General features: G+C 35.0%; 1 protein-coding gene across 2 annotated transcripts; it reads right to left on the bottom strand.

Moving 5' to 3' along the window:
* Positions 1-311: 311 nt before the first annotated feature.
* LOC114294189 (ENTH/VHS family protein) lies at positions 312-12,527 on the bottom strand. 2 transcript variants are annotated; one of them, XM_028238318.2, is made up of 8 exons: positions 9,865-12,527; positions 9,685-9,765; positions 4,225-4,472; positions 3,549-3,704; positions 3,227-3,383; positions 2,714-2,856; positions 2,532-2,567; positions 312-1,458 (listed from the first exon to the last, which is right to left on the bottom strand). In XM_028238318.2, exons 2-8 carry the CDS (start codon positions 9,758-9,760, stop codon positions 733-735), a joined length of 1,542 nt encoding a protein of 513 aa, XP_028094119.2. In that variant the 5' UTR covers positions 9,761-9,765; positions 9,865-12,527; the 3' UTR covers positions 312-732. The 2 variants fall into 2 exon arrangements, with proteins under 2 accessions (XP_028094119.2, XP_082745564.1); XM_082889438.1 differs by having other exon boundaries at positions 9,694-9,765; positions 9,865-10,299.
* Positions 12,528-12,550: the final 23 nt, after the last annotated feature.

Here is a 12,550-nt window from a genome sequence, read left to right as displayed (position 1 = left end):
GGCAAAATTTCAAAATTCTATATTTAAGAACTGTCAATTTAAACATTGGTAGACATGGCTTACGTAGAGCTGCAAATGAAGTAAAAGCGAGCTAAATTTTAACGTGTTGAAGCATGACTTGGCTCGGCTCACCTTGCCAAAAATTAATCAAGCTTGACCTCATCTCATCTAGTGTTTGAGAAACTCAATTACATTAATCTTTTAGTTTCCAAAAATGCAATTAAAAGGTAATCAACAATTCCAAAGACTTCCCTCAAAAAAAGAAAATAAATAAAATAAAAAATAAAAAATTTCCAGAGACATTTGAAAAGTATCCAATAAAAAAGACATTTGAGAACTATCCAAAGAGAGGTTGCTTTATCTGGTTTAATTAGCAAATACAAAATTGCTCTCTCTCACTCTCTATCTATATATATCTCTCTCTCTCTCTAAACCATCATCATTTTATGCAGACAATAACTATGACCACAAAAGATGCAGGGCGGCAATAAGGTCATCCATTGGTCCTAAACTCTAAATCCGCCTAAAGTTTAAAAAAGAAATGGCTAATCCTCCCCTTCCCCTGCACAATCAATTGTTTTCAGATGCACAACTGTATGATTATTGCCATAACTCTTCATATCTAATTCATCTAAACAAGAGCAATTTGCACAAACAAAATTTCCAAATTCCCAGGAAAAAGATTCAGATTCCCCCAAAACAGACCATTTAACTGGACTGCCCTGAAACCAATCACTGAGAATGGTGGGGGAGCCCATAGTAAACCATTCCAGAAGGCTGAATAAAGCCGAGAGGACGGAAACTCGGCGGAGCCGGCGGTTGCTGAGGTACTGGCACCGAATGCTGTTGACTCATCTGCATTGCTTGCTGAGCCAAAGGCACCACCGGACTAACCATGTGGGCTTGTTGTGGTGGTGGCGGTGGCGGCGGTGGCGGTGGTGGCAGAGGAGGAATGCTTCCATAAGCATACGAATTCATGAACCCACCTGAAAGTTGCAGATATTGCTGAGGAGAGAGAGTCGGAAGCATACGGTATTGAGTGGTCTGAGAGGTTGGTGTTTGGCTCTGCAAGGTCATTTGCGGCATCAAAATTGACTGATATGTGTTGGACGGTGGAGCGGTTGGCGGCTGTGGTGGCATATTAGTGACCGAGTTGTTAGGCAGAGGCAGAAAAGAAGATGCTGAAGATGACTTTGTCAGCCCGGCATTTTTGGCTTCTTCAGCTGCAAATGTCGACAGAACTGATGTCATGATATACTGAGAAGAGCTGGAAGCTGCAAGCTTGTCGGCAACCTCAGCTGCAATGTCTGCAGCGGTCTTCTTGGTAGGTTTTCCAGCTTTTGTGATCGCATCTATGGATGGTGGGATTGTGGTTGATTGTTTTGAAACTGAAACATAATTTTCGTCATCGAGCCGCTTCCGCATGTTGCTGGCTTCCTCTGCCTGAGCCTGTGCTACCTGAAAATCAATCGAATGTTGTGATATATTAGCATCATGCTGGGATGCGATTATTTGATCATAAAAGTCCCAATGGTATACCGCATACCTACAAGGACTGTTGAGCCAGATGGGAAATACGACATAACTACTTTTTTTTCATCTTACAAATGACTCAAATCCAAATCTCCAAATAGGGATTGTTCGCCCAAAAAAAAAGACAAAAAAAGAATTTGTGGTCATAATAAGATCTTTGAATTTAGAAGGAAAAAAAAAACACAAAAACACAAAAAAAAAAAAAACAAAGGTTCATTGAAATGATATAGACCTCTAGGAAAGTTCAGTTAAGCCAATCTTTTATTTTATTTTATTTTTCCTCCAAGAAAGAATTGATACTCTGCTTCAGACCAATAAGTGATAGTAACAGGTTGTCCAAGTATAGGAACTCTTGCTGGCAAATTTTTTACAGTTGGTCGAGTGATGATAATTTTGATAATTATATGCAATTTTCAAGTGTTCCAAAACTAGCATGCATGTTGACCAATTCTGATAACATCATTCAGAAAATGCAGGTTTGATTGTTATCTGACAACTATTTGCATGCATGATATTTATATACACATTCCATAGTAACAGGTTTGATTTCTGTTGAAATCTATGGCCATCTATCCATATTTATTTGCATAGACAAATCAAAAACAAATCCTAGAGTGATTTGATTTTTAAAGGTTGGAATTGCATTTTTAGCGTTTCATGTTAAAATTGTTTAATGGATAAATTCTGTCTTAATGCTCTACCAAAATTATACTAGAAATCATATTTTTTGCAACCTTGATAATGCTTGTAAGTTGCTACTGCTTTTAGCAGCTTAGCAAGCATTATTAAGAAAAAAAAAAATTTTATCAGAGTACTATTAAGTACTAAAAGAAGGAATAAAGTATAACAAAACCTATAAATCCAAACAAAGAACAAACAAGAATCCAATACTTTTCTTACGCGGTATTGCACATTCTCCGTCTTTATTTAATCAGTAGAAGAAACAAGTGACCTTGAAAAAAACAACTGTCGAAGAATATAGTAGTCAGAAAACATACCTGCATCTGTGTGCGAACATTCTCCAGTTCGGATTCCTGAAAATTTTCAGAACATAAGCACAAAGAATGCATATACTTGCTATTTGAAAATTACATTATTGAACACATAATCACTTTTTCCCATATCAATGCAACAGAACTTAGTGCTAGTTAGTTTTAAAAATGGCAATATAGCCAAATACCTGTTCATGCAGCGCTTCTCGTAACTGAGATACCAGGGCTACCCTATTTGCTTCGACTAGTTTAAGCTTCTCAATAGACTGTTTCAAAGCATTTTCTTCATCCTCCAGTTCCTTGGACAAAGTATTTCGCTTTGGGTCCTTTGCTGCACAACAAAGAAACTCAACAAAGAAACACACCATCACATTATGGGCATAGAATATTCTTAGAACAAAATTAAGAACACCAAGAAAAGTAATTTATGCAACCACATTGGGCATACATGGTAGAGCCTGTTTGGTGCATTTTTTGTATGCTGAAAGCTAATAATCAAAAAATAGAAACCAAAAGCAGCTCTCTCCCAACTTCCACATAATCAGCCTTTTCAACTTATTTAAGCTATTTCTGCCTAATAAATTGTAAGCAAAAACTGCACCAAACAGTCTAGCATAGACTCCCAAAATAAAAATTAAAAAGCTATAATTGATGCACCAAACAAGCCCCGTAATGTTGATTACAAGCTATTGTCAGCCTACCTTTGCTACAGGCCAAATCAACTTCTTCATCCATCTTCCTGACACGTTGAATTGCGGATTTGCATTTACTCATCTCCCCATCCTCACTTGAATGTTCACTCTGTACCAAGTGAAATGCTGAAACTATTTTTTCTGCTGAACCTCCAATGGTCAATTTCTGGTTGCACAAGGAATTACATGATGAGCCATGACTCAAACATGAGTATGAAAATTGAAACAATATAATTTGGACTTAATTAGAAAATCTACACTCATAAATGCCTGAAATCATATAGAATGAAGAAAAAATAGGTTGCAAGAAGCATGAGCCTCTCGTTCTGACCGTTCTAATGGAGCGTGAATCCCTTTTTACAATTTTGACAGGACGGGAACGCTTTCTGCTGAACTCCAAGGGTGGAGGTACTTGTTCTCCAAGCATTAAATCTTTAAGACTCCGTGCACGGGATCCAAAAACTCTCCTTTGTTCCCATATATCAACCTATCAATTATTTAAGCACAAGTTTATTAGATCTAACAAATTTGATTAATATGTCAAGAAAGTAATGGCATCTTATAATCTGCAGTGCAGCTGACATCTCGGCATTTGCTTAACAAATTAGCTTCTTCTTCTTTTTTTGTTTTTTCTTTTTTTTTTTATTTTTTTTATATCAAAAATAGAAACTTGAATTAAAAAGGAAAAGGAGATATACAAGGATAGAGCATCCATCTGAAACAAAACTGAAGGACTAAACCCCGAAGAAACATAATAGTGGAGTCCACTAACTTGACACATGTCAAGAGTCCAAGCAGACATCATTTTTACTAGATTTAAAATACAAATCTAATGACAAAACAGGCAGGGAACTAGAATAGTATAACTAAAACAGGAAATTAGTGCTTTGAATTCAATAATATCATAGCAATTGATCTTTTCAAAATCTTAAAAAGGTAGCAGAAAACTGCAAAACAATCGGTAAGTCAATTTGTCCAAATTCCCAAGCAAATATAAAAGGGCATACCAATCTAGAAACCACATTCTTTCCATGATCACCATTGTTTCCATTGACATCTTTGAGTGCTGCAGGAAGAACCTTCCAAAATTCAGAAACAAATTCATTTCCTTTACGCTTGCTATTTTGTAGTATGTCATTCGCAAGATTCAGAAGGGGAATTTTTTGAACCATCTGTGAACTATGGAACTGCTTATCCCAGGTTGCCACAACCAGCTCTGCTTTGCTCCGATGAAAAATACACCAATGTGACAATGCTAAAAGTGAAAGTCAAGATAACAAACTATCAAACAAAAATTGTAAAAAATGCCATTATTCATGAAGCTAAGGAGTAAAGTTGAAAACTCAGCACTCTAAACCGATCTTATTTATGGAAAAACAAACATACACACATGCATAGAAAAATGTCATCAATATCAGTAGATACAGCAAGAGCTTTCCAGCTATTCTTGAACATTGAAGTGACAAATAACAAAATCAACCAAATTGGCTTTGGTAAACAACGCAATATAGTTTAAAATAGAGTAAAATAAATATAATATTAGGCTGATTTTTGCAGGCATTTTTGTTTCAAGATAGAATGTAGTATGTACATAATGTCCATAAACAACTTGAACTGTCAACATGGTAGGTTGGTAATCTCACAATCAATTCAGGCAAGTCAACTAATTGCGACATCACAATCCAACAAAAATTAAAGAAAACTTTCATTAGAAGCTAAATGGAAAAAAATAATATAAAAAACTGAAAATGAACATATCCTCGAGATTGCAAAAGCAGCCCTATAATGGAATAAAGTTTGAGAAATTCTAAATGAAATGGTTTGCACCAGCTGGAAAATAATCAAATTTAGCTTTCCTAAGGTGTGATTGCAAATCAATGGAAGGGAAAAGTGAAAGATTACAAGGGCTGAATCATAAGCAAGAAACTTAAACCTCGTCATCATATTTAACAAATATTTGTTACTAGTGAGTTGCGACAACAAGGTTTTAATGATTCAATAAATGTATTTAATTAGACTAGAAAGCAAAAAATGTGATTAGATTAAAATAATGCTCCTGTCAAACCAACTAGTTACCATATCATCAAAAAACACATACAACAACAGCATAAACACAGCATAAACGATAGTGCCCTAGATATCAGAGTCTGATCCTTGCAACATAAAAATCAAATGCCTCCATCAGAGATTGCATAAACACAAAAATGAACGCATAGTAGACATGCAAACATAGCACGCACATGTAAACATATTAACATAATAATAACAATTACCTCCCCCTTGGTTCCTCTCATCACTATCACTTTCCTCCTTGATTGAAAAACACATCATGTCGTACATATCTATTTCTTAGAAGTGGTTTGAGTTTTGGGATTATTACATTGAAAGAAATAAATAATTAAAATACAAACAAATCAATTAGAATTTCAAATTTTTTATTGAGTCAAAAAGTATTAATATTTTACTGGAGTCATAAAATGCAGTGAAAAAGACTTTTTTGCCCAAATCCCTTTCTACAATCTCAAAATGAAGCCATTCCAGAGCTCCATTGAGTTACCAATTACAACACAAATGGAAGCTCCGCTACTTCTCGGTGGGATCCAACTTCTGCACCTCCCACTCCAACAACATCACAGACTCACCATCAGTGTCTTGACGTGTTGACCATGGTGCACTGCTGCTGAGTCAACTTGGTCGAACAAGGACATTTCCTGAGTGAGCCAGAGCACAGAGGTCTTGAGCATCAAAGATCTGCTTCTGAATACTCACTCATTAGTATACACCCCTTCTGATCCAAGCCCCTCTCTGTCGTGCCACCCACCCCATCCTTTTCTGCCTCCCACCCCTTGGTCAGGGCAACTTTGAAACTATCTATCACAAAACCCTCAACAAACCTCAAAGTACGATTTGCATAAAAAGAACCTTTACTTGTAATGGTGGTGCAAGAAAATGCTGAAAGGAGCTCCTATGATTATTGACCACAAATCTATGAAGCATGGACACGCCAGATTTCATGCCGTGGCGGTGTCTAACACGGGAACACGCCGGGGACACGTACGGGACACGCCATCCGGCGTGTCCCTTTAATTTAATTATTTTTTTTGCAGGGACACGGCGGAGACGCGGTGGGGACACACGTGTCCACCAAATCTGGACACGCGTGTCCAAATCTAGACACGGAGAGCAAAAGAGAAGAGTAAAGGAGAAGAGCAAAGATCAATAGACAAACCTGATCTTCGATCCAGTCGACTCGCTTGTCAACCTCCATCCAGTCAACCACCGTAAGTCTCTCTCTCTCTCTCTCCAGTCAACCTCCATCCATGACCTCGACTTTGACTCGCCTGTCGACCTCTATCCGTAAGTCTCTCTCTCTCTCTCTCGTCCCTCTCTCTCGCCTTCCTTCTCACTCGCATCGATCGCGTCGATCGCTCTCTCTTGCTCTCGCGTCGATCGCTCTCTCAGCTCTGATCTGATCTGATTCATATAATATATATATATATATATTTATTAGGTATAAATATATATATATGTATTTATTTAATATTAATAAAAAAACATGTCTTATATCTTATATTTTATATAATATATATATATATATATATTAATCAAAAAAAAAGTAGATAAAATAAAATAAAAAATTAATAGAATCATATTTATTTAAAAATATAATAATTAAATAAAATAATTAACTTGTATTAAAATAAAAATATTTATATAAAAAAAAATTTGCCGTGTCCCCAGCCGTGTCCGTGTCCCCATTTTTTTAAAATTGCCGTGTCCCGTGTCCGTGTCCGTGTCCATGTTTCATAGCCACAAATTTCACCGTTTTGATTTTTTCCTTTTTATGAGCCAGTGTTAATCAAAATAAAAAATAAAAATTGATTTTTGGGTTTGACACTGGTTCTCATTGTGGTTGTTATTGATTATAATATATATATATACGTAAAAGCACAGGAACTTGATATAGTTATATATATTATATAAAAAACATAGAGAGACAATGGAGGATTGGAGGTGGGAGCATTCAGAGCCTCTAGCTTTTCCATCAAAGAGAAAATGTAGACAAACCTTAATTTTTTTTGATGGGTAAAAAGAGATGGCTTGACGATGGCGCCACTGCACAGGGTGAATGGGGATGAGAAGGGAGAAGTGGCAGTGACATTGTCGGCAAATGAGGTGGCGATGCTGGTTTTAAGTTTGTAAAAATGAACATGGATAAAATTGGCCTTTTCATTGCACTTTTACCTCAACTGTTAAAAAAAGTTTATAACATGAGGATTCTATAAAATATATATATATATATATTTAAACTTTTAACCTACTTGGTTGTCAATAATTGACCATTTATTTCCTTTACAATAACATCCCTCGACTTGTTTATGATACTTACCAATAAAAAACTTACATGTTTTCTTCCAATTGCTATATTAACAAAAACTACATATATATTAAGAAATGCTACATTGCAGCATCCAAGGTGTGTCAGATGTGCACCAACGGCAAAGCAACAAGCTATTTCACAGTATTGGAGACATCTGAGAAACATCTAGGAGTGTCCTTGAAGTGTGGGCATGAAACATATCTAACATAGATATGACTCCTAACCTGAAGTAACCCTGCTGCATAAATTCTATTTCAAGAACATTAAACATCACGGTCAAAAATTATTTTTTCTCTCTTTTCATTATATTACTGCTATAGTTGGAAACACTAACAATAATTTGTATGCGAACAATTTGAAACTGCGAGCTTTTCTTTCCCTCGCATGCTCACTCTTTTACTATGTTCAATTAAAGTTTAACAGCAACACAAGAGCTCCTCCTAGTCCTTTTACCGCCACAAAATTTCAATGAAAGCATTGAGCACTAGGTTAAACTTGAGGAAATTACAGATAAAATAACAAATATTTATCTACAATATCTACTTCATTGAGATATACTTTCCATCATCCAAGTTTAAAGGAAAACAGCTCATTCATTTAAAACAAGATTACTACCCTCCAACCTTATAACCTGAATGAGCTCCCTCGTAAATGTGACACTCTAATGTTAGTATTGCGCATATCCTTTTGCCTTCCATCTAACAGGCCTTAGTGTAATTCAAATTCAATCCCAGTCAACACTGTCAAAGGGATAAAGGGCATTTCAAGAGTATAATCTTGCAAGACACAATTTACTGTTGTTTTTTATTATCTGTAAAGAAACCTTAAGGCTCAGTTTGGTTAGATAGATAATACAGGAAAGTGAAACAAAAAGAAAAAGAAAAATAATTTTTTATGTGTTTGTTTAGATATAGTCCCAGAAAGTAATGGAAACTAAAGTTTCATGTACAACTCAAGTTAGCTTGTTAGTTAGGCTAACAATTTCTTACAAAATATACAGGGTAATTTATTTTTTCCCACAAATCTTTCCTTTTTGCCCATGTTTCTCCCCACAACTCCCTCTTATGCAGTGATTATATTTTTTTCCCATCATTTTCTTACAAAATTTTTATTTATTCAAATGCATGCAAGAAAATAAATTTTCATTTCTTTTTCCTTTCTTTCACTTCACTTTCTACCATTTTCATTTTCTATCATATGTTTCTTTCTAAACAAACGGAGCCCAAAAGGAAAGATTGATATGAGCATGGAAACAAAAAGAATCGAACAGAAAAACATCCTAATTATATTTTGACCCAAGAACTAAAAGCGTGGACATGGAGTGGTTAAGAGAACTGGTTGTGTCTGTTAATTATTAACTGACAGGGCAACCAGAACTGAATACTTTTCTATTTTAGGCCTTCGTGTGTCTCGTCAAAATGATTTTACTATATCTTATTCCCATGCAATCAATGTAAAGTCATAAAAAATCTTAACCACATCAGGAGAAGTACCAATTACTACAAATAAAAGAAAAGTTCCAATTTGGATGGAATCTCATCAAAGAGTACAAACACAATCAAGCAAAAAGTAACAAACACTATCATATAACTGCAACCCTCCATTTAACTGGAATGAATTATCAACACAGCAACTCCAAACCAGCAGATATTCAGAAGATGAAAAACCCTAGAAAAACAATTCAATTCAAAGGCTGCAACATCAACAAACAACAAAATATAAGGAACTTTTTCAATTTTAAGCCATTGCATTAGCACCAGCAGGAAACCCAGAAAGAATCTTGACCACATCATCTCGATTGAAGCAATCGATACAAAAACAGAAAGAATTCACCATTAAAAAACACACAAAACTAGGAATCATGATCCATAAGTACAATTCTGACATTGAAATTTAAAAGATCAAGAAGATAGCATTTTACCAACTACAAAAGGTATGAAATTTAACTACTTTCCTCAATCCCACCAGATAAAGAATTCGAAAGCATGCTTTCCATACATATTGTTCAAGAATTAAAAGACATGCAAAATAAATTAACTTTAAAAATAAAAATAAAAACCCAATTCAAGAAAACAAAGGAGGATACTTTCGATACATTGTTGACTGTTGTTGAGCTTCGACAGCTTGTCTGCGAGTATCTGCTCACTGAAAACACTATTCATCCCAGCTGAACAAGCACGCACACACACAAACCCAAAATCAAACGACACGCAAGAAACCCAAATATCCAATCGAACTGATCAAAATTTTGATTTTTAAACCCTACCCGTTAGCGAAGGAGGAGAAGGGCGCGTATCGAATTGAGCAATTTGAGAGAACACAGCGAGGCGTGAAATGTAGAGAGAGAATTGGGGAATTGCATTGATATATAGAACCCTCGAGAAGGAATGGCGAATAAAATCGGTACAGGTGGCGAAGCAGAGGGAGGGAGTTACAGATAGCGAACGAGAGACAGAGAGGATTTGAATGACCCAAGGGCTCAATCAGTTATATCACGCGAATGAGACAAAAGAAAAGGTTGGGGAGATTGTGTAAACCCTAGGTAGAGAGGGTTTTTCTTGGGGTCTTTGGGAGAAAAGAAACTACTGAGGTATGTATGTATGTAGCTTTTCAAAAATGGAAGACCATTTCAGGAAGAGGAGACAGAGTTGCAGACTGATATGAGAGGGAGTTTTTAGTAGCTTTCTTTCCATATGTGTGTGTGTGAAGTTGGGGCATGTGTTTGGATTTTGTGTTCATGTCTAAACGGTACGTTTGCACCGGTTGGTACCTGTTTGTTGCAATTTTCATAATCCATATTTGGATCAGTTTATTTGTATTCAAAAATTAATAGTTAATCTAAAATCACTTACTTGATTGATTGATTGAGATAGTTTTTATAGCTGCTTTATTTGTCTAAAGTGTAAATAAAAAACAAATTAGCAAATATAAAGCAAAATCTACTCTCCCTTTGCAGTAAAATATGTACATGAAAACATATTAATATATAAAACCATAAATGGGTTAACAAATATAAAGCAACATCTACTCTCTCTTCGCACTTAAGCATTTATATGAAATACATTAATATATAATTATAGCTGAACGTAGGTGCGATCACCATTCCCTACTAATATAATAGAAGTAGAAGAGAAAGTTTCGGGTGATATATTTCAAGACAGATTAAGATCAACGAGTGAAGTCGTTAAATGTAACGAATCTAAGGCCTAGTTATGTGATGGTATGAGCGAGACAAGGTTCGAAGACATGAAAACACATTATTGAAAGCATATATCCATAATAGGAGGAAGCCAAAGTTACTTCTGCTTCATTCTTTTTGATCTCAAGTTTAGTTTTTTATTCATATAAATAAGGCTAATTCAAGACTTAGATAAAACGCCCCCTCTACGTGCATCGAGCAATCTGTGGTGTGTGGCATCAAAGAGTTGATAGCCTCTAGTAAGAGTTAAATCCTAGGATCTCGAAGAAGTACACCCTCAAATATTAAACTACACCCACTAAACCAATCTCTTAAGGTTTATTAAACATTTTTAGGTGGCATTGACAACATTATGATTCTTATTTTCTATTTTTTTATTTAAATAAATAAATATTTTTTAAAAAAAATGATAAATGGAGTGACTAATTATGAAAGGCAACCAATAGTGAAGTAAGTGTGGTCAAAAGTAACCACCAAAATTGGTGGTGCTTATAGTATTGTCAAAGTTTACAGAGTAGTCATAAACCACTAAAATATGATAGAAAAGGTCATGTGTGATGATCATCTGATCACCGGAGATCGGTAAAAAGGGGACTAGAGCCTACCAAAGGATATCTATTGGTCGATGGTAATGGTGATTAGGGATGGCCATTCATCTGATCACCGGAGCTCGATAGAAAAGTGATTAGAGCTTACCAAACAATATCTATTGGTCAATGGTAGTGGTGATTAGGGGTGGCCATGGCTCGATGGCCCGTTCAACCCACCCAACTCAATTCAATATTTTTAAGATTTGAAAAAATTATTTAGTTCATAAGATCGGATTAAGCTGAAGTTTTAACCCTATTTAATTTTTGGATTGGGTTTTATAATAAGGAGTTTTTATCCAGTCTAACCAAATATGTCCATTTATAAAAAAATTTTAAAAAAAAACACATATATATATACTTCTTTCTTGGGGACTTAAATTAAAATATTTGTTAAAAAAGGCCATTTATTTTACAAATGAATTTTATTAATATTTCAAATTTAAATAATTATTAAAAATATCTAAATAAAAATAACCCATAATTTAATAACTCAAGTTTTATCTCTCAAAATTCTCGCATAATTCAACAAATTCACACATAATTTAATAATTGCGTACTTTCATTGAAAGAGAGATTATTTTAGCCAAACAATGAACTTTTGTTGCGTGTAAGCACCGAGGACCTCTCGAGTTAATTGTATCACTCTTCTAAAATTTAACCCTTCCGATGACAACAGCATCCAAGTTTAACGTTGCATTTTGATTCCAAAAAAGATGATATTGCATTTTGATCCACAATTTTGAAATTAAGGATTTCAATTTCAAATTTAAAAAGACAATGCTTTTAAGTTGTGTTGGAAGATTTGATAGGAATAATAATGCACAAAAATGCATCCATAAGAATACTTGCGCAATTATTGTAAGTATTATTTATTTTGTTGTGGGTTAAAAATTTCAAATATAAATGTACGCCATTTTATTTTCACTGTTTCTGTGATATGAATGCGCTTGTAACACTTCATTGTGAATCAACTCTCTCCCTCCCTCTCCACCATGACACGCCACGGCATTTTTCTTTTCTTAAGAATTAAAGTTATATATCTAACCCACTCCCAACGTGACAATAAGTAGAAAGTTCCTCCAAAAAAGGAAAGCTGCTGATCAACTGGCTTTGAAGATGAAAACTACTAAAAATACAGAAATTTAGCTGATCTATATCCTCTC

This window comes from Camellia sinensis, chromosome 1 (assembly GCF_055761805.1).
Source record: "Camellia sinensis isolate YWXY chromosome 1, ASM5576180v1, whole genome shotgun sequence".
In the NCBI taxonomy this organism is placed as follows: Eukaryota; Viridiplantae; Streptophyta; class Magnoliopsida; order Ericales; family Theaceae; genus Camellia; species Camellia sinensis.
Note: the sequence above shows the minus strand (reverse complement) of the source record. Positions and strands in the feature narration are given on the sequence as shown.